Genomic DNA, 22,955 nt, shown 5'->3' with positions numbered 1-22,955 from the left:
TAAAGAATGCTTAAAAGTTCACTTTTCTTTCTGAAGGACTAGAATTTCTAAAAGCTACAAAAGGTAGAGTGATACTTTCTCATTCTAAAACATAATGATAGAAAGTAAACACTTTTTCTTTAGTATCTTTTTTGTCTTTAACTCAGAAATAAAAATGGAAAGTGAAATGCTAAATTTTAAATCAAGCCACTCCCTGCCAAAATATTTTATATATTATTGAAGAGACTGTGAAATAAATAAAAAGTCTCAGTAAAGCAAAAAACAATAAGAAATTATTTTGGACAAGACAAGACATTTAGTATAGTCACATGCTATTTTGTGCCAATTAGTGAAGTTGTTAACATGCTGTATCAATAAAAAACAATTGACCTAAGTAGTGGGGCTAATTAAATGAAATAAGATAATTAAATGCTTCTCAATATATAATAAAAAATTATGGCTGAAAGCGTTCCATAATGTTGTCTTTTTGTTTTCCTATTATCTGCTTTTCTGCCGAGTTTTAATCAGTGTAACTATATGCATAAAAGATAGATAGTGTCCAGATGTTAATGTGTTAGTGGCAGGAATCAGGTGTTCAATTAAAATTTATTGAGTGTGCAAGGAAAAAACCCAAGCCTTCCATAAAGTAGAATACACACAGCTCAATTAAAAATGAATGTAGCATTTGTGATTAAACTGAACACTCACATTCTATAATGGAAATAAAATTTTACATGACATATAATTACTTTATTAATCTTAATCATACCATAGTAATCTAGGGATCAGAGTTATCTTCTGTTTGAAAATGGATCCATTGCTTCTCAATATAAAAAATAATGGTAAAGCTGCATTTACACAAATTATTGGTTCCTCTCCTCTGATGCAATTTTTTTTGGCATAAGCAGTGAATGAAAGAAAAGCAACTGTAACATTTTTGGAGATCTTAGTCTAGCATACTTTCTCAGCTACTGGCAATATTTGTTGTATTTAATATCAGCCCCAGTTGTGTTGCTTGCCTAACAACTCCAATTTTGTTTGAATGCATTCATTACTCAGAATGTGTTTCTAAATGGTTTGACTGAAAGATCCTTAAAAAGACATCTCATATCCATGTAACACGGTATTGGTTCCCAGCCTACAGCCCTTAACCTAAAAGGAATCATTCTGTAGTCTACATGTTCAGTCTCTTGCTTCAGATTTCAGCTTGCCCTTCAAAGCTAAGACTGACAGCCAGATGCAAAAGGGCTAGAGAGCCGTAAACAGTTTTAGAAAAGACACTGGCCATCAGAAGTCCAGCTGTGAGTGGAGAACATCCTCGGGTAGACTTCTCCACACCAGCACTACTACACACTGAGCTAAGTTACTTACACTCTTCTATTTAGTCAATGGCATGGTGCAGCCTACTTAAAAATTTGAACTTAAAATGGTTTCAGAATTTAAATAAGCTTAAAATATCAGTGGTCAAAATCAGAAATGGAGGAACACACGATAAAAACAGTAACTTCTAAGGCACTGATTTACTGAACAAGGGTTACTAGTTTTGTATTTAGGAATCTGTTCTCTCACCAGAACCATATAGCTTCTCATCTTTGGAATAAACTTTGAAGAAAAGCAGATGGCAGTTTTGGGCTGGCAATCTTCTAACATTACCAGAGGAGCTCTCCATCTGGTAAAGCATGGTCTGACCCTCATGGAGACTTAGCAGTGGAACTCAAACCTACACCTACCACACCACTTCCCCTGCCAATTTGTCCCTGGTTTACTCCGTAAAAGCAGCATGAAAGATAACTGAAGAGGTCTTTTCTGTCTCTTGCTCCAAGACAAACCATGCACAGGATCTGACATACCACTTCATATGCATTTTTCACCTACTTGATTTTTTTTTATCATTTATGCATAAAGTGAAAAAAAATCCCACAGGTTACAAAAAGACAAAACCATACTACATCGTTGAACAGACACAAAGTTAATTTAGGGTGGGATTAAATTAAAACAAGTTTGTGACAGTAAGGACGCTAAAAAGATTATTTTAGTGCAGGGTGAATTCTTCATTACAGTTTTTATTTAAATAAAAAGATAGAGTGAGCTAATCGTGCAGAACTCTGTATGAAAGCACCGCCACACCACTGACATCGCAGAAACCACCAGCCTACCGAGGTGATGCTGTCACATTGTTTATTCAGGGTTGTGAGATGTACTCGAGGACCCTGACAAAATGGTACAGTATGGAACTGCCAACACATTTGTGTTGACAATTAACAGGATGTGGACTATTTAAAGGGAGCTGGCTGTGACAAATATACTATTTGGACAAAACACCAGTAGTGCAGGGCCACAGGGACTCTGTTACTGTGTCAAAATTACATGCAATACTGTAATCATTGAAATTATACTACCGTGGAGAAAAAAAACCCCACTATATTGAATTTACAAAAAGTTACCTCTGCCTTTACATCCAGTATGGTGTTAAAATAATTTTTGCCCCTACAGAATAGTGTATTATGAATTGGAATCCAGCCTCAGACACAGTGTAGCTCAACTGACCTTACAGTTTAGAACTGAGCCAGCATTCCGGCACATACAGAGGATTAGATTGGTTATGTGCAATTAGCATTTAAAACTAATTTTGCTGTTATAAGTGCCTTTGATTTTGTAAGGGTTTATATTCCAAAAGACAAAAATAAGGTGAATTTTACCTTCCTACAATAACATATGGACAACACAAGTGACAGAAGGACACAACAGGCAGGTGGCATGCCCCCATCCTTGCAGCTAGTAGTACTGGCACTCTCTGTATAGAAATAATGCCAGGCCATGCCAAGCCATATGCAATGTCAATGTATGTCAGGTGGAAATAACTCTCCTAAATGCTATGTCACAGATTAGTGTATGGTACCAAGAGACAAGTCAGATCACCTGACGAGAAAGGCTAACAAATAAACTGCATCTTTCACCTGCATGATATGTGTACTGTGCTGATTTGTAGTGGAAAAAAGCAATATAAACAAAATCTAAAACAATTATTTCAATGATGTTTGGTGCCACAGTCTGGGAAAATGAGAATGTTGCTTAGGTGACTATGTACAGTAATAATGTTATGAATATCACAATCAGTTACATCTTCATTACTACAGACTCATGCATGTAAGGGAAGTTTCCAGACAACTTTTGAAAGGAACTCAGATGACAAAAAAGTTAAAAATTATAATAATAAAAAAAATACAAAATAAATATATATATTCTACTATATATAATTTTGGAATAGGTTATGAAGCAGGGATACTTGCATGTGATTTCATTCTAAAGATACTGTCAGCAATATTTTGGATGTATTTACAGAGTAATAATTTTTTTTCTCAAGTTTTAAGCAAAACTAAAAGTCAGACGTTGTTCTGAATCGTACTTTTCCAAAGCTATGGGAACTGTGTAACAATAGCATGAAGAAATTTAAGCTAAAGAAGCCAACCTGAACTTCAAGTCAGAGCAGGGTCTCCTCAATTAGAGTGTAGACTTACTAGGAAATTCCCACTGCTCTGAACTTATTACTGCAGATTTTAGAACACCTCTGATGTGACAAAATTTAAACTGTTCATCATTTATTGTAGTAAAAATAAGCAGCCTACTCTATGCTCTCATTTTAGTAAGACAAATGATGCATAGGAAAAAAAATGACCTGCCTACATTTCACTTCAGGTACATGTAGTGACTAAACTGCTCAGATCATGATCTTCCATGTGAGGACCTAATAAGACATATTTGTCTACAACGTAACATTTTTTTAATATTACCTTCAATCCACATAGCACTGAATGGTCAACCCATCCATTCTTCTTATCTTGAATATGAAAAACACTTAAAAGTAAATTAAACTTAAACCAAAGTTATTACTTAGTGGTTTAGAACAAAAGCCAGTTACAAATCACACTAAACTTTAGATTTTCTCAATTCCTCACCCACGATTTAATGAACCTATGGTCTATTTTCAGTTAAATTTTAGTTCATCATTTGGCCTTCTAAGTTACCACCAGCTTTGTTATTTTTAATGAAAATACAGAAAAATTCCTTTTTACACATTAACAGTCTTCTGAAGTTGTGATCTAAGCATTTCCAGTAACAGGCAAGACTGTTCAGATTTTATTCTTTATATTTTTAAATAATCCAATAAAGCAAACATTTACAAGCACAAATGAAGTACCTAAACAAAAAAGGATGCATCTACTTCGGTAACTTAGTCTGAATAAGGTGTGTGCTTGTGAAGAGAATCTCTCCATTGCCCCCAGTTGCAGTACTTGGTTCACATTGCAGAATTGATTCAGAGCATGTGAACTAGACTCCTCTTACATGAAATGAAATCAGATGCGATACTCAGCTAGTGCATCTCACATATTCCAGCCACTAAAGGGCAGTCAGTCTAGGACAAGACCAGACAGAGAGTGAACTAAATCCCCAGAAACACATATAAGGTAATCGCCATGTCCTCAGCAACCACTGAGTCGCTTTACAGCACTTCACTGTTTGGGCACACTTCACGCTTGGTTGCCTTTGTAGTCAACAAAGAGGCACATGCCAAGCACAGTTCAGGTCTTCCAGATTTCCATCTCTTTGTACTGGGCAGCATAATTTTGGTAGCCATCAGTGGCCAAAAGTCCTTCATAGGTGCCTCAGTTAGCCAAGTCTGGGTTACTACTCATTGCACCAGTCATCCTTTAAGTCTTCTCTCTCCATGGTAGGACCATCACATGCAATCTGCCATCTGGGCACAGGGCTTAATCTCATCCCACTGCTGCAACAAGTTGCTGTGGCTAGAAGGTACTCAGTCAACCAGTCTCTCTCATGCAGTGATGCTACATTCAAATTTGCTCAAGTAGAGTAGCCATGAATTAGGAGTCAGTCACATGAACTATGATGACAAGTCTTCCGTGGTGCTGCAGCACAGCTCATCACCATCTTCATGGTCTGAAAGTGACCTCTTCTCTAAAGTGATAAACTGAAAATTGCTGCCAAGTTTTTTTCACTTCTTTTTTTTCCCTCAGACATGCACACGAAGACCAGCAAGTTTAGATGGGGAGAGATTTAAAGTTGAGAATTGCAGATAGAAATTTGATAGTATAGACTAGAAAAGTCCACCTAGCTATTCTATGGGTCACATGCTTGGATGCTCGGTCATAGGTTCTGAGATCTCACATGGTAAGAAGAAAAAAGTTGGCATTTACATCTGAATGCAAGGCACCATTAAGGTAAACCATAAGAGATAATCCATGCCAAAAGAAAAAGAGTTTAGGACCCAGTGAGACTGTGACATAACTGCATTAAATAATGCTGAGGAGAGAACAAGGTACAAAAATCAGTACGCAGGAAACAAACCAATGCCAGCAGGACCAGCTCACTCCAACTGATTATTTTGTGGGGCTCAGTAAGGATTTTAGCAAAGATGAACGAAAGTATGATGTGACACACATGCAGTACTGATATGGGGATTCTCCATACCTAATCAATTATGCATACTCAATCCTACTGAAGGCAGGATGATATTGAACATGTGTTGTTAAAGTTATGATCTAAAGACAATACATACACAACTGAACTTGCATCATTTTGTTCACCACAGAGATGAAGAAAACTCATCTTAACATTTTCAGAAGCATGTAGCTTTTCAGTGAAATATAAAAAACAGTTTTAATGATTTTTTTTAATGTGAGAGTAGAATCACAATTTATAAATTACATATTCATGAGAACAGATTCTTAAATCTGTTCTCCATTGTTTACTTCATGTTTTAAAAAGTTATGAGTAAAAACAAAGCAAGATTTTTTTTTTAAGAAAAAGATTGTATTTTAAGTTTTCTGACTATTAGTCTTGCTTAACCCATAGATCTTTTCCACATAAAGTCTGTTGTGGTTAAGCTAAGTGAGTTTGGATCTAAATTTGTATCTCAGCTTTTACAAATATTTCAGATTAATTACTATGGAATGAATGAAGAATGACACCTTAATTAGTAATGCTTTTCTTGGCAATTAGGATTCTCTTGGCTTCTCTTAGCAATTAAAGTGGCAGTGGCCTATCATTAAGGTCTTCAAGATTCCCCATGCCTCCTCAGAAGCAATTACTGTGGGAAGCACTGAAAATCGGGCTCATAGCTATAATCTGTTCTCTAAGGATCTAGCAGCAGGATAAACACTTTTGCTTCTTCCTTCCATAGTAATTTTGCATTAACCCATCATCATTATCTAATCAATCATTAATGTAATTTTAATGTGTCATTTTTCATGAAGTTCAATTTTCATTTTTAAAAAGTGATTACAGTCAATTGATTTTGCAAAAGCGTATAGTACTAAAATCATTTAAATGAAGACAGTTAACACATTAGCAATTTTCTCCATGGCAAAATGCTAGCATTCATTTAGCACAATGAAATACTAGAGTTTAGCACAATTTAGACTAGCATAACAGAAAATACTGTTATGAGACACCTTGGAATAATAATATTAAGGCATCCATACATCCCTAAAAGTGAATTAAAAATCAAGCCATTCTATCATGCTGCTTATAACGTACAGAGGAAATTTCTACCTTAGTATATACAAGTGCACGTTGCCTTATGAATGTAAAAATGAGGACAGGTTTGTCAGAATTTAGCAAGAAATATAATTATAGCTACATCAATAACACTTTTGACCCTCTGACTAAACAAAAAATATACACCGTTGCTATTGGACCCAAATTTAAAAATGTTAATTAATTATGGGCCAAAATTTGACCAATATTTCTGCTTAACTGTAAAGTCACTTTTAGTTTTCAGATTTTGTGTTAGTTTCTCAGTAATCTCATTCCATGTGTTAGAAGTTCTTGAAACACTTGGGTTTACCCTGTGCTGGGATTTATGAGTCTTGTCTTGCAGAAAGGGATGCTCACAGGCTTGTCTTCAGGGTCTTGGATCTTTGGAGTCAGCAACTGCCTGAAAGTTACTGTTGAAAAGAAAGATAATCTCCTCTTCCTAAGTTCTAGTAAAAAGCTCTTATGGTTCAAAAGAATCATGTTAACTTCATGCTGCACGAAGAGTATTTAAGTTACAGATCAGCAATGCCAGTCCTTTCCAGTTCAAGGTATTCAGCAATGACTACATTTCAGGAAGTATTCTGAAGTTTGCAGCCAGGATACTTTTCATAGTAGTTTCTGACATATTGTTCTGCAGGATCATTCACTGAGCAGAGAAAATACGCCCTACGCATATAAATACGTGGTGCTGGATGTCAGATGACATTCTGACATACCTTGATGTAAAGAGAAGAGCAGACATTCCTGCATTCCAGTGATATTTGCTGCACTGTATACTGTTGCTGCTCACATTTTTTACTGAAACCCCTTTTTTCTTCAACAGTCAACTGTGTTTGAAATTCAACCAAAGCCTATTTCATCAGCTACACAACTTCTGTAAGTGGTGGGTAAAGCACTGGCATTAATAGAGTTTGCTTCAGCACTGCAGAACTACCTACAGCTACTGCGCCTGTCTTGAACAGCCCTAAGATTTTGGATTGTCATGCTAGGTCTAGGTTGAATATCAATTGGAAAATGAAGCTTTGCAGTTTACTTCTGTCTTCGAAGCCAATGAAACTTAACTGAAACTCTGATGCTTCTTTATGCCTTCCTGTCAGAGACTACAATGAAATCTTTTGCCCAGTGTCTCAAAGGTCCTCTGTATACGGCAAGCAAATATGAGGTCACATGCTTTGAGTCTGAGCATGAGCCAACTCTAATTCAGAAGTGTTGTGACCATGTTGGCAACCCCAACAGTTCTGCAGTGCCGGTGCTGGCATCACATTTGTCAGTTTTTGGTCAGGGTGGAGAGCTAGGAAAGCGTAATCTCTCCCCCTCTCCAAGTCCCATGACGTCCTCAAATGGTCACATCTAAAATAATACTTTGTTAGATTAAAAAGAAACCTCCAACTCAATTTTGCTTCATAAAGTTTCTTTACTAGAGAATTCCCTTTAGATATGCCTGCTTTTGTTCATCTTCCATATTACTGACATCCCCATTAGCTTATAAGGAACACTTTGAAAGAGTTCATCTACATGGGTAGATGAGAATGAGGTTCTTAGGACAACTTGGGCACTAATTTTGACTTATTTTGCACTCAGCAAACATTGTCCCATTTGCCAGTAACAGGCAAGACAAGAAAAGCTGTGCACACTATAAAATCATAGCTAGATGGAGTGACTAAGTTTTACTTCGATCCAGCTGACTTGCATACACACTTGATAACTGTTATGGGATCCTCTTGCAGCAGACTGCTTCAACCCACAGTGCTTCAACACGTTATAACAAGATTTCACAAGTTAACAACTGAGACAACCTCAGGAGGATTTTTGGTTATATGGTTAGTGAATCAAGACTCAGATGAAGACCAAGGCTTTCCTTCATGGCAGGCACCCTTTACCCACACATGAGGAATGAGTAGCAGAGGATTATCATTTCATCAACGGCACAAAGGTAGTTTACTGGCCTCCCATTTGCATATGGATTACAGGTCATCTCAAAATACTGGAAGGCCTGATGTTACAAATGGCAGTGGGCAATATCTGTCAGGTACTTGTAGAAAGATTTACCTCATAAATGTATTTGAGACTAATTAGGAGTAATTGTAACAGAAATGATAAAGAGCACTGATATATTCCACCCATATTTCTTAAAACTTTACTGTTCTTATGATAGGATAAAAAAATGCTTTGAACAAAACTGCAGATGTTAAAAACACAAATCAAGTATGTCTGCTGCCAAATAGAACAAGCTACATATATGTTAGAGGACATCACAAACCCTAAACTACCACCAGCACAAAAAAAAATCCTCACAGGAACTAACTGAAGTGACATTTATTTCATAAAATATCTATTTAATTTCATGCATCTTCATTAAGAGTATAAACACAGACACTATTTTATCTATATAGATCAATATTTATAACTAGTCAGAAAACCAAGAAATAGCAGTAGAAGTGAAGATATTTCTCCTAACTGCATGGTTACCTGTAGCGAAATTGTCTTACTATCTATCAAAGTAGCCCAAGTTTCATTTAAAATAGAAGGAGACTTAGCTTTTAAAAATCACTTAGGCAGCTACTCATAGTTTATCTCTGACCTGAATTTAGATTTAAGAAACTGTGAATTAGGCAGTAGAAAAAAATGACATGACTGAAGCCCACCTCTTGTTCTGGTAATTCATCTTTCCAAAGCTTTGTGGTCTAGTGATTAGGCATTTATTTTAATTTAGTAGATAATCTATACTTCTTCTGAATGCAGTACATGTAGAGAAAAGTTTACCTTACCACCCCCAAAGTACTTTTCCCCCCCCCCCCCGCCCCCAGCCAATGTCTTAGCATTGATAAACCAACCTGTTAAGGTATTCCTCCCTACCTAGTGGCTTTGAGAAAACTTGGAGAACTCTGACGTAGCCTAAATACCTAAATTTTTAGGCTGCTGTAGTGAAGCAATATGACTAAATGATCAGAAAAGGATTCCAAACTATCTGATGTTATGTAAAGTTTGCAAAATTCAAACTCAACGGTTTCCTCCATCTGACTTTCCTTACGCTTCCCAGTCTTGACATTGACAAACTGAAAAATAAGCCTTCTACCAAAGGACAGCGAGAACCTCGCTCTTTGAAGCAGCAGCTGAAGTCAGTGCTCTGCTACCCTTTTTAGAGCTGGAACAAAAAGTGCAATAGCAACAAACAGAAAGCTAGATGGTGCTAATATACTGACTTTATGGCTACCACTAGATGTGCTGTGCACAAGCTTGGAAAGACAAATCAAATATTATAAAGGGATACAGAAGAGTTTATGCATGTAGATGAAGAAATGCTCTAGTTAGATAACTATCTACTTAACATTTGGTTCAGGCAATTACGTTGTGTTGATAAGAAATGAAAAAGAGCATCAGGAGTCTCTCAGATAGCCCCCTTCCCTTTCGTAAGAGAAAAATGTTACTGTCTTCACTAATGAGAAAAGTATTTTCAGTAACTGCTGAAAAGTAATATAGGAAGTTATTATCTTTCTCTCATGGAAAATACTACTAATTGAAGAAGTCTATGCTACATATTACCATATTATAACAAGTATTAGTAAGGATTTTCAAAGATTTTGGATACATACAGGTTTCTAACACTTTTTTTCACTTTGAAGCAGCTGTATACCCACTCATTCTAAGAGAAACTAAACTTGGGATTTTAGCTTAGCCAAAATTTTGTTTCTATATACTCTTTTTAGGGCTGGTAGAACAAATGATTTAGAATTATTCTAACATATCTATGTGTTTTGGCTCAGAGAAAGGTCTGAAACCAGCTTCAAATTCACTATGTGCAATACAAAGGCCTATCTGTGACAGGGAGCACGCAGCACTTGCTAAGAGAAGTGTGATTGTATTCCCGACATCTTACTTTACCTGTAATTTCAATGTGGTGACCTTGCACATTTCTCTGAAATAACAATACTGGGAGCAGATCTCATCTTCAGATCAGCCTTCAGATTACACATCTTAAAGTTACAAAGCTAATTCTGTTTCTCCTCCTGCCCTTCTTTGCTAGGTGACCATGGACAAGCAGCACATAAGAGCTGGCACAATCATGGTTCTGGCTAACTTCAGTGTCTCTGTGGCTCTTCTTAGCTGACTTATGAGCTCACTAGTAGCTGTGACGATTGTTTATCCGGGTGACAGTCACACACTACAGCCCTACCCACTGAGAAGCCAGCAGACCCCAGTGCTATCCTCAGCTCAGTCACTGAATTGCCTGTGACTTTGGGTGATCTCTGTTCATTCCTGTGCTTCATCTCACTCATCTATAAAACAGAGAAAATGATACTTGCCTTGCTCTCCAAAGAACTCTTTTATCAATAGGTGACAAGTATCGCAAAAATGAGAGGGGAAAATTACTTATCCTCTAATTCTGCACGTTGGAAGACTGCTAACCAGGGCATTCGCCTCACAGACTTCCTTTAGCTCTGTAACTGCAGCAGCAGGAGGAGAAATGTTATACTTCAGTCACATACAGCAACCAGTAGCTGTATTTATTGTTTATAAATGCTCTTCTAAGAATATTTCAGTCAATTCCAAGTGCACAAGAGAAAAAACTTTAAAAGGTTAGCAAATTCACGGTGACCTTTATATTCTGAAAATACAACCATAAAATAGTAGTAATAATACAAAAGAAGCTGTGAGTGAAAAATGATTTCATGTAGATTCCTTACCATTTTGGAGAGTCCAAGTTCGAAAAAGTCATGAAAATAATTGCTTTACAGATGAGAGACAGGAAGAAAATCTGGGCAGGTACATACTCAAGTGCTGGTAGAATGTATATTCCAAACACAAAAGTTTAACAAATTAAAGGTATAACATTTCTATAAGCAACATGTCATAGCAGAAAGCAGAACAGAACTTATAAGAATGAATTTGGCCCTTCAAATCTTGGAAAAAGTTCTGGACAAGAGCTATGCTGAAATGTTTTACTTCGTAAGTCAAACCCAAATAATACTGCTTTGTAATACTGTCCTGTTCAGGCTGTTCAATTTGCAAGTATTTCATTTTACATTATTATTTATTTTCCTCTTTTCAGTATGACCATTAAGCACTACTAATCCTTTTGAAGCAAGGTATTTGAAAAAATCTCAGTATTCCTTTTTTATTTCTAGATTGGAAGCAATAGAATAATACCCTTTAGTAACCACTAGGCTATGCTAACATACAACTTAACTGAGACAAAATCTACTTTTAAAAACAGTGCATGCTTTAAATGCACACGGATGGGCAAAGGCACATTAAAAAACCCCACACGCATTACAAAAGGTATTTACAGTAACCCACATATCTTGAGTGGATTAACCTGTCCTGCTTGGGTTTTCAACCTAATTTAATTATGAGTTAAGGAGAGCCAAGTGAGCCTTTCTGAAGTAAACAGTACCTCCCTAACGCTGCTATTCTGACTCAACAGAAATAAACAGGCTTTTAGCATTTTCTTTAGGAATTTTTTAGGTCAAATTTTGCTTATTTCCTCTGATGATCTGTTTTAGATTCAAGATTGCAACAGAATAGAAATATTAAAACCCCTCCTGTTGTATGGATGTTGGCTTTACTACCTTAATAAAGAAGATTAAAAAAATATCTTGTACGTGCTCTGCATTTTAGACAAGGATAAGGTTACCACATTCTATGAGAAGATAACAAGTACATTACAAATTATGAGAAAGGAATCTGAAGTATAATGAATTGCTGATAATCAGAACTGTTCTACAAATCCCCATTAATGAGTGACATGTACCTTGTCATTACTCAGAATTTCTAGCTGTGCATGCTTCCCCTTGTAATCTACTGACAGGGTTCAAATAGAAAAGGATGGTTATACATCCTTTGGGTTGTTTCGTACTTCAAGAGCCTTTCGTGCAAGAACAACAAAAAAAAATCTAATAAATAATAGGATTATGTTTACTTTGAGACATATATGAGTATTCCTTATTTTTTAAGCATGTAACAGAACGCATAGAAAAAATCACAGAGTGTTTCTTTGATCAAGTGTTTTTTTTTTAAATTGCATTAGTGGAGTAACACTAGATCAGCTGTATGGACGTGTCAACATAAACACTAGTGTAAAAGTAACGTGGTTAGCAAAGCTACCTCTTTTTCACAGAGGTACAAAGGAACTGCAATTGAGATTTATAGTAGTGTTGAGTCATAGGGCTTTTTATTCTTGCTCTTAGGAAGGTTACAATTTATAATGAAAAAAATCCCAAGTTTCTAATTTTATTTGAAATATAATTATTTGTCATGACTGTGGAAACCCAAAGAGGGAACATGAGCTGAAGGTGCTGCAGTCCAGAACACTACTTGTGAATTAAAATCTTAGTTTAAGTACAAGATAGTATAATTTGTAAAACTGAGTATTCTTGAGACATAAATGCGAGACAGGTTTTCAAGTCTTTCAGCATATCCCCTGTGTCAATAAGTAAAGTCAGTCTTAAACAGAAGAAACTTTTCTGAAGGAGTAAAACTGTAAAGCCAAAATTAGCTTGGGCCTGTGGGTTTTGCTGACCCAGCAGAAACTGAAATATTTGAGCATAACTCCCGTATCTGAAAAAAACGGTCTCTTATTACATTATCTTTTTAAATCATGATAGAGCATTCATCTAACAAAACCCCTCTTTCTGCAATTGGCCGTGGGGTAAAATTTTAATTCAACTTTGAATAAATGTTGAGATTTCAGCTGAAAGGCATTATCTAGTGCCAAGAGATTGCCTTTTTCTCCTATGAGACAAATATGTGTGAGGTGCACGAGGTGTTTCTGAAAAATAAACTGAAGAATTAGAACTTAACTGAGATAATCACACTAACATTAGAAGTCTGTTATTAAGGTTGTAAAATACAACTTGCTAACATGATGAAATTCCAGCAGCAAGGATGATCACATTCTTTCATCCTTTTATTCCCCCCCCCCTTTTGTTTACTCTATGACACTGTGCTTAAATATCTGACCACAAACTACAAAACCAAAACCAAACAAAAAAACCCCATACAAAATAAACAAAACTAAACTAAAATAAACAAAAACCTCCCAGCCCCTTTCACTATTCAGGATAGCAGCAGCTGCCTTCTAGCTCTTCAACACTTTATTTTCTCCTATGGCGTGTTTCATTGCATGTTAGGCAAACACTGCTTGACAGACAGAATTGAGTCATTTGCTTTTCTACCTCAGGCAGGTTCACCAGTGAGCTGTAGAGCCTGGCACCGCAATAACACTGCCCGGCAGAGCATAAGCCTTTGGCCGTGTGTTACAGAATTGACCATGCCCCACTTCCCCCGGCTCGTGAAGTGTGCAGGAACCTTTTCTACCAGTTGCTTCCCAAGATTTACCTTCAAATGTCTATGACACTGGGAGGTGGTATTATTCTCACTTCACAACAGGAGAACTGAAGTACTAAAAACGTTAGGCTTCAGGTATTAAGATGAAGATCTAATTTTTAGGATATTTGAACTCTAACAGTACAATGCATATTAGCAGCCCCTTTTCCACAGATTTCAGCTAGTAGCTGTGAGTGTCGGGCACCTCCATGAAATCAGATTCCAGTTTATCAAACTGGGCACAGGAAACAAATAACATACGACCAGTTACTATAGGTGGAAATGTTTCAGTCTCTTACAGGCAGGTCGTTCTCTGTAGCACAAATGGGGATAAAAGCCAGTTCTTCCAGGCATCCCTCAACTACCTTAACCGCAAAAAATTCCTTTGCCTTCCTATAATACTGTCCATAATCCACTGTGTGTTTCCAGCCTCTTCACAAATGAGGATTTCTCTGGTAACACAGTATCTGTTCGGAACCAGAATAGTTTTAATCTGTGTGTTGAAGCAGGTGGGAATCCCTCTTGAAAAAAATAGCAAATGACCACTTAATACTTATACTCACCAAAGAAGTCAAGAGAAGGCTGCAGAGAGTGCCTGGATGATGGCTTTTCATAACATTAATGGTTCCTGACTGTACACATTACAATTATTCCAGCAGGTGTTTTTTTTCCCTCCAAAAAACCACCTTCCTCCTTCCTCTCACTGCAACTCCAGTGCCATCATACAGTATTTCATCAACCTTTTTAATGGTTATTGGAGGAATTATTAACCTTTTATTTCATTTCACATATATTTAAGGTGGAGTAGTCCATACAGGCCTCCCTTGGTGCCCTAGCTTTTCTAGACAAATGTGGAGGTAATCATCATTATAGCTAATGGCTATAAAGAAAGGGAAACGATGACTGACCTTCAGCATTTTTGGTGGGCAGAACAACAATATTTGCCTGGAGAATAGTAACAGCAGTGACCCTGAAGTAAAATGAAGAAGTAAACAAGTGTTCCAGGAGATTAGGATTCAAAATCAATGCGAGGAAGTAACCAGCAGCAGCACATAAAAGGGATAATGATAACGATGGAATTAAATTACTGAAAGTAATATTTGACTGGGCAATCCATTTAATGCTCAGAAAAGAAGACTAGTGACATAAACCAGTATGTAAAAGCAAACTGGGGGGTTAGGAAGACCCTCTGAAGACCCCAGAAGAACAGCTAGCTCCCAGCCAAGAAAGCCTCTGGGGCAACCCAGGAGTACGATGGGAAGAAGCACTAGAGCCTTGTCCTTGTTGCTGGACCCAGGTCAAAGTAAGTTCATGTTATACCCTTACTGGGGTTGCAGACAGCATGACCCCAACATTATCAGTGACTTGATCAAAAATGGGGACTTCTCCCAGTCACCTGTTGGGGTAGGTGCATAGGAGCGCAACATCCCTGATGTAGCTGTAGCGTGGAGTATGCAACTGAAGCAGGCCACGTGCAAGTTAGACATCTTGTCCCCATGGATGTCTTTTGACAGAACACTGAAGAACGCAGGCAGCACCATGCCACCCCCGCAGCATTCACTACTTCAACTCGCTGAATACCTTTCAGCAGCAGGAGACTGAAACCATGCCAGTGGACTGAATCTAGACAAGGATGTGCCAAAATTACCAAATGATTTCAGAGGTGTTTGGTGAGCACAAATGAATGGGGTAGGGGGTGGGGACTGACAGGAGAGCATCATGCTTTAATACAGACAAGCACTTTTCTCTCCTCCCTAGGTCCTCTCCACTCCAACTTACTCATGGCAGCCTGGTCTTCCTGCTCTCTCCTACCACGTTATCCCATTTCTCTTATTTATGTATTTGCAGCCCTACTTCTAAGTTTTCTCATCTCAGACCCAGTCTCCAAGCACAGTAGCTCCAGTTCTTCCGTTAGCTACACGACTGGTTTCCCTCTTTTGCCTTGCAGCTCCTGGTCAGCAGCCACCAGTCTCCAGGCAGCAAGTCTCATTGTTACAGTCCTGATCATTTGTGTCTAAGTTTTCCCCAAACCAAAATGAGGGCTGAGGTTGATAGCTGGGAGATTTCAGGCCAACCAATTACAGCTTTGCCAAAACTTAAGTAAGGTTTGTTTTTTTTAAAGTATCGAATATAGGAATTTTTGGCAATTGCTGTCTGTATACAATGAGCAGAATATTAACAGGAGGAGATTAAAAAGAAATCTAAACAGTATGGCCACTACATTAATTCTATATTTGCATGTTGAATAGTCCTCTTTTTTTGAAATGTACTTCTACTTACTTCAGAAGAAGTTAAAAGGATGGAAAAGAGCCCTGGTAATTGCTTTATAACTACAGATACAGCTTTGCTTACTGTTGGCAACACTACCTGTTTTTGCAGTTGGGATGAGGAATAGCAATGGCAGTTGGCTAGGGGAGCCGTCTTCATGAATAATCTATTCCAAATAGTTTCAGTGTTAGACAGAAAAAAACATCCTTAAACTGGTATTCGTACATAAATTACTTTCAAGAGAAATACCGTACGGCGGACAGAGAAACAAAAAGGGGAGACTATGTTGCAAGTACCATCACATTCAGGTATACAATTAATCCTGTTTTAATGCAAATATATGTTTCTCCTAAATACCAACTTTTTTCCCCCAAAGTGCTATAAATTGTAACATTCAAACCCAGTTTCTAAATGACACTGTGGTCTTAGTTCTGCATTTCAGAGTTAGCTCATCATCTGTCTTTGCACATCACTGAACATCTGAAATGAATTTTATTCCTGACTAATCATAAATTTATGTACCAAATGAGGATATAACACAATGCCATACTATAGGAACTGTTGTACACATTTTATAATGTTTTTCAAACTTTATGTTTTTAGCTACATATGTTTAAACACAGGCACAATGGGACAAAATAATAAATACAAACAGCCAGAAAATGGACACTTACCCACAGTGCTTCATGTGAGGTGGTTTATCCATTCTCACCGCCAGTTTAATTTTCAAGTCACTGTCCTGGCTGTTTTTGGGGACTATCATTTTATGCAGATCAGGTGACTTTGGGCTATTGGATGTTGGATACAACACTACCTGCAAGTCATAAAATAAAAACTTTAATGAGTTGATACGAAAATATCTTCTAGTCTTTAATGGAAACTTCTAAGCAATTAAGATTCTTGTTGCATCTCCTCCAGTCTGAAAGATGATTAAAAAAGCTTCCATAAATCTAATAAACTAGTTGGCTCAATCTTATTGTAATAGACAAATTTAAAAAATGAACTCATTCATTTTCTTACAAATAGGAACTTTCATATTAAGAGTTAAATAAAATTTCCTCCTCCATTAGTTCATTCTGAATTAACAGTTTTAAACAAAAAGGAAAAGTTGACACTTGCAAATAGTCACGTACAATTAAACAAGAACCTAAACTTTTACATTACTCAGTGCTCTGCTGGAAACATCCTATTGAAACAATTTGCTGCAGCATTATGCAACAGACCGCCCCTCCAGCAGTGATATTGCTTGAGTGAAGAAAACCAAAATATGCTCTTTCTTACCAACTCAATTTTTTTGATCATTAGCATTTATAAAAGCCAATTATAGTAAAAATTGCAGAAATTGGAGATTAATTCCAAAGCATCTTTGCTGCAAATAGTGTATAATAAATGTAAGATACTATGTCCCATTCACATGTGATATGACACAAACCTTTTGTTTAATCTACAGTGGTAGACATATAAAAAAATAAAAAATACACTGAGTATTTGATTTTTTAAAATATTTATATAAGTGTCTTGATAGTTTTACTAGCTAACCAATAATTTTATATTAAAACTAGTCACAAGCTGTTAAATATTTATTTATTTACCATCCAGAAAGTTTATCCATTTATAGCCAGTACAATTAAATATGACTACTTCATAAAATCCTTACCCACAGTCACACATTTAGCAGTTAAATGCTGCTGAAACATAACTTCTTTTCATTGTTATTATAAGCACTACTTTTGATCCGTTTAGACTCTAAAATATTCTAAACATGCTATTTGGGAGACTTTCATAACATTCAGTGAGTTCAAATTACCATTATTACAAAGCAGTATTTCGAAAGTAACAACATTCTAAAAAGCAGCGTTCTTCACATTTTTTATTTCTTGAAAACTAAAATTAATCATAACATTAACCATCAAGTTAATTTCTTATACATTGTCCTTGTGCCTTGTGTCACATATATAAAACACAATGTATTCTCCTCTGTGTTATTAGGAAAGTTAAACTATGGATTTGAGTAAGAATCTCCAAGCAAGCATAAATCTAAATCTAACAGATATTACTAAGCCAAAAATATTACAATAGTGTCATTCAGATCTAATAATCTGAAAGATGACGTAAGCTGAAGACCATCAGCTTCTCATCTCACTATTTGCAGAAACATGTTCCTGCATTCTGTTAATATCAGGAGCTCCAGCAAAGCAGAGGAATATGATGCGTCACCCCTAATCAAGTGTGCAACCTTTATAACACCAGCGGGAGAAATAACCTGTCAGAACTATTGAGTATGCTCAGTACCTTTCAAAGAGATAGGAAAAGAAAAAGTATATTCTCATTTTAAAAAATCAGGAGGCTACTTTTTTTTTTTTTTTGCAAATGCGTAGCAAACACTATGTATAACAGAGCTTATTCCTTCTTTCCCAGAAACAAGCTGATTTTCATTTTGAGTAAAAGCCATCCCTTAAAGAAAATTTAAAACCATTAAGAGTATAGCGACCTTTGAGTTCTGAAGCATCAAACAGAAAATGATTTTTAGTTGGTTTATCTTTTTAAATGCAAGATTATATAAACAGAATTATTACTCATTCCTTGCATGTAATGACTTGGCATTCACATCGGACTGTAGGTGATGTTATGAATTCCTTTTCTACAGGCTGCAGCAGCTCCTGTTGTCCTGTAACAGCTTATTACAGCTCATGCATCTCAAGTGACATCTTTCTCCTGTCAACTTTTTGAGTTTTTAGAATAGGCAGACAAGTGTTAATTAATTCATAACTGTCGGAGTGGGAGATGGTCCCGGAGTAACGATGGAGTCTCAATATGAGTATGGTCGTTCTCCTTTATTACAGGGTTTTACAGGGTTTATATAGAAAAAGGTGATAGCACGTGCTAGCTACAACATTATTATTGGCTAAGCTTCTATGTCCACGCGCCTTATATAATACTCTAATTGGTACAATACCCCGTTTCACGCGACACTATCTTATTCTCTATTGGCTGCGCAAACTTCTTCACGAGGTGTCCAGCAGTTACTGATCTCATTCTCCAGCATCCAGGTGTTGTTTGTCAGGCTCTTATCTTCCTTTTTCCCAGCATACAAGGACACAGCGTCCTTGTCTGCTCCAGTATTTTGTAAACTTATGCTTGGTTCCCACATAACGGCTGGATTGCTCACATGCCTTTGCCCAGCCAAGAAATCCTCAACACATAACTTCAGGACTGACAACTCCTTTTCTGAATTTTTAAAGAAGTATTTTGGAGCTTTGTTTTCAAACCTCTCACCATGAATAAGTATCTGGCAGAATAATTAAGTATGCACTGTGTTGTGTTTGTATTACACTTTGTCATGCCTTCCAGTTCTAAACAATGAGAGCTAAAAGAACTTTGTCATCAAACTTTTTATCATTACACACAAACACATGTATACACACACACAAACATTTGACAGGCATTAATTATCTTCACAATAACCTTCATACTAATATTGTCCTTAAGGGCAATGTTAACCATTGTGCACCATATCATCAAATGGCAAAAATGTAGGCTCTCAGGAAATCACTGAGACCAAAACACTGGGCAAATGTTGGTGTGAAAAGAAAAAAGTTGCTGAAATTTGTATTAAAAACATTCTCTCCACTATGGCACACTGAAATGCGATGTCATTGCCATTGTCCATGGAGAAACTTTCTTGGCTATTGTGTCTCAGATTTCCTTTCAGCACTGCTTAAAGGATTTTAATCTTCTAGTTGTTGTTCTATAATCTACTTGACAAAATAAAATGGTATCAACTCACATGTCTTCTGTGGGGGATATAAAACTCACCTACAGGATACCTTTTCACTGTGCCTAAAACTTCGGAAAGTTTCATAAAATTCCTACTACATCACACATTTCTGAATTAATTTTTTTAAATTTTATTTTAATTTCTCTTATTTTATTGTTCTTATACCTGTGAATATCACCACAGCAGATTATTCAGCAGCAGCACAGAGAACTATAAATTGTTAGTCTAGGACTGTGTTTACAAAAAGTAAACTAACAGGTAATCTGCATTAAAAAGTATAATGAACTATTAATGACCAGAACGCTATACACCAAACACAGCTGCTGTGCATTGCATTGCGTCAGCTGATTTAAGGCAAATTAATAGTATCAGAACAGTGTGGGTTGAGGCAATTCAGTGAATTCAATCATCTCATGATCATTAAAAATACTCCACTATGTGGTCCAATTATATCTAGTATTACATTTCCTCAGATGACACTGTAACTGAAAAAGTGGCAAGTTCACTTCATGCCTCTCCTTGCATGGATGTAAAATAAACACAGAAATCTTAAATATTATAGAGCAGCACATTTCTGGATTTGTGCAAGGTGATGTTCTCAAAACATTGTTTCTTAATTGTGAATGACTGAAGATGTTTCTCTCCTGGGCTTAAAATATGACAGGTTGAAAGATATGAAGCTAATATCATTCAATGACTTAATTAACCATCATTTATTGTGATTCAGTTGTGTATTTAAGTCCTCAGCTGGATCACAATAGAAGAAGTTATTTGAAGTACACCTGAACCAAACAGTTAATCCAGCCAAGCAACTATTAACTCTCCTCTATCTTTGGCACATTGATCATACCTTCTTTTAAAGGTATGAAAGAAAAGTTCAGTTGTCCAACACACTCTGAAAGCCTGAACAAACCAAACTTGTGACAATCTTGCCTTCTCAGAGCAGATAACCAAGCAGAAGGTTCAGAGTCAAAAGCACTATGCAGAAATACCTCCTATCAGTATTCCCATGTTTAGATAAAGCTCTCAAGCTAATCATCCCTGGCTGCAGTTGTCCTGTTGTCAAAAGAAAATGCAGCCTTCAAAAGGGACCAACGAAGCTAAGAGGCAAGCAGACTGGCAAACCGTAAACACACTTGAGAAAAATCAAGAGTCAAGATAATGTCTACTTTTTCTTCCATCCCACACTTGTGGCTGAATTCACTTTCAGCCAACTCAGGTCCTCGCATCCCAGCCGCTCCCTCCCCCCTACTTCCACCCAAAACTGTGATATTCAAGAGTTGAACCCGAGCTCTGGAGTTACCCACTCTTTTGACCAAAGTATTTGAAAATGAGGTTTTTACAAGTTGGGGTGGTCTAATACACATTTTGAGATCTCAGACTTTGGGCACCAGACCTTGGTAATCATGGTAATTCTGAGCAGACTATGCTGAGTTTTGGCTCACCGTCATAAGCAAAAAAGATAAAAGTGAAGATGATCTGCAGCAGCTCCTTAGTGCTCTGGCTGAGAGGCAGATGACAACAGAAACAAATCAAGAAAATCCTTATCATGCCTTCAGTACAGCTCACACTACACAACGCTAAAGAAAATAAAGATGCAGCCAGTTACTTAGTCTGTTCTTCATAACACAGCCTGTGCCATCTTCAAAAAGCAGACCAAACCCTCAAACTGTCCCCACCCTGGTGTCCCCATCCTGCCTTGCTCCTTGCCAACCAAGGGAGCCTCTGCTGCTTCTGGCACCCAGCTTCCTGTCCTTTCTTCAAACTGCACGGTCCCCAACAGGAAAGCCCAAAGATTTTATGAGACAAAAGAAGTTCCCATGCCTGAAGTGCTCTTCCAGAGCACAAATGGTGCTACAGATGATTGCTTTTTGCTGTTGACAAAACCCACACTTTCTATTTATCTTATTCCATACCTAGGATGAAAAATTTTGGCCTCAACACTTAAGGTCTGGCTAAGTTACAAGCAATTGAGAACTGAATCTTACATCACATGGCCTTAATCATGAGCAGCATTGCGAGCTCTGCTCAGAATAAACAATACTTGTGTTCATGCAAGAAACCCCGTGATGAACTGGAGAAACCAAGTTCTCTAACTGTCGTGCTCTACCAGAGACACTTCTAACTCAACTTGTGATTATTTAAAACTATGAAAACCAGCAAGTGCCTGACACATAAGATCATACGCTCCCTCAACTGCATCTGTTGAAGCTTTCATCACGCAACAGGACTAATTCATTCTATGGAAGGCTTTTTCTTTCAAGTTTCAAAACATAGTGATTTGAAAAGATGCCAGTGCAAGCAGAGAGGACAAATTTTATGTTATGAAATAAGCACCCATTATTATTTGGCAGATGCAAATTTATGCTGCTGGGCATTGTCTGAGCAAAGATCACAGGAAAATTTCCTAGTTAAATACACTCTGTTTTACTGATTTGAAAATAGGATTATAGACCAAAAATTATTGAAGCTGGTTTGGGATAGGAAATAGATGACTAGTAACAGCGTAGAGACCCTTTAACTTTATGTTGTTTGTGTAACTCTGGCCCCGACCTTACTTAGGGGACACTTACCCATTTTTGATAGAAATGTCTACTGACTCCTCTCCAGTCACTTTCTCCCCTAACTTGAAAGTTTGGAGCTGTTCTGAGTTATGTCAGCCCCTTCCCCAAAGACAGGTTAATGTCAGAAAGCCAGAAGCTGCTGTCAGTGTGACAAGAAGTGAAGTTCCCCCGAACACCCCAGCAGCAGCCTGCCAAGCACAGCACCACACTCGTGTCCTCTGAGCGTTAAGTCATGATGCACTGCTGCCAGGAGGATGAAGTACAAGAAGCTCAAGGGAAGGGACAAGGTTGGAGGTAGAAGTATGAAAAGGAGATAGCTCTCTTGAAAGTAACTCCCTTAGAGAAGCTGTCACCTAGGGAACCGCTAAAGAAAAGGTTAATAAGAGCTTGATCACCAAAGGAGCTTATGAGTATTTTACACAAGCTCCATCATCTCACCTATTGAGCGATCTCTCGCTTTTCAGCTATGATTGTATTACAGC

The 22,955-nt window shown here is 37.2% G+C and overlaps 1 protein-coding gene across 1 annotated transcript in view; it reads right to left on the bottom strand.

The window, feature by feature from the left end:
• Positions 1-22,955, bottom strand: part of CADPS2 (Ca++-dependent secretion activator 2) — a 271,004-nt gene that overhangs the window by 133,923 nt on the left and 114,126 nt on the right. Inside the window, exon 8 of the mRNA XM_010581326.1 lies at positions 16,806-16,945. Coding sequence (XP_010579628.1) covers positions 16,806-16,945 — 140 coding nt within the window. The remainder of the gene's footprint in view (positions 1-16,805; positions 16,946-22,955) is intronic.

Source organism: Haliaeetus leucocephalus, unplaced genomic scaffold (assembly GCF_000737465.1).
Source record: "Haliaeetus leucocephalus isolate CR32 unplaced genomic scaffold, Haliaeetus_leucocephalus-4.0 Scaffold763, whole genome shotgun sequence".
Lineage (NCBI taxonomy): Eukaryota > Metazoa > Chordata > Aves > Accipitriformes > Accipitridae > Haliaeetus > Haliaeetus leucocephalus.
Note: the sequence above shows the minus strand (reverse complement) of the source record. Positions and strands in the feature narration are given on the sequence as shown.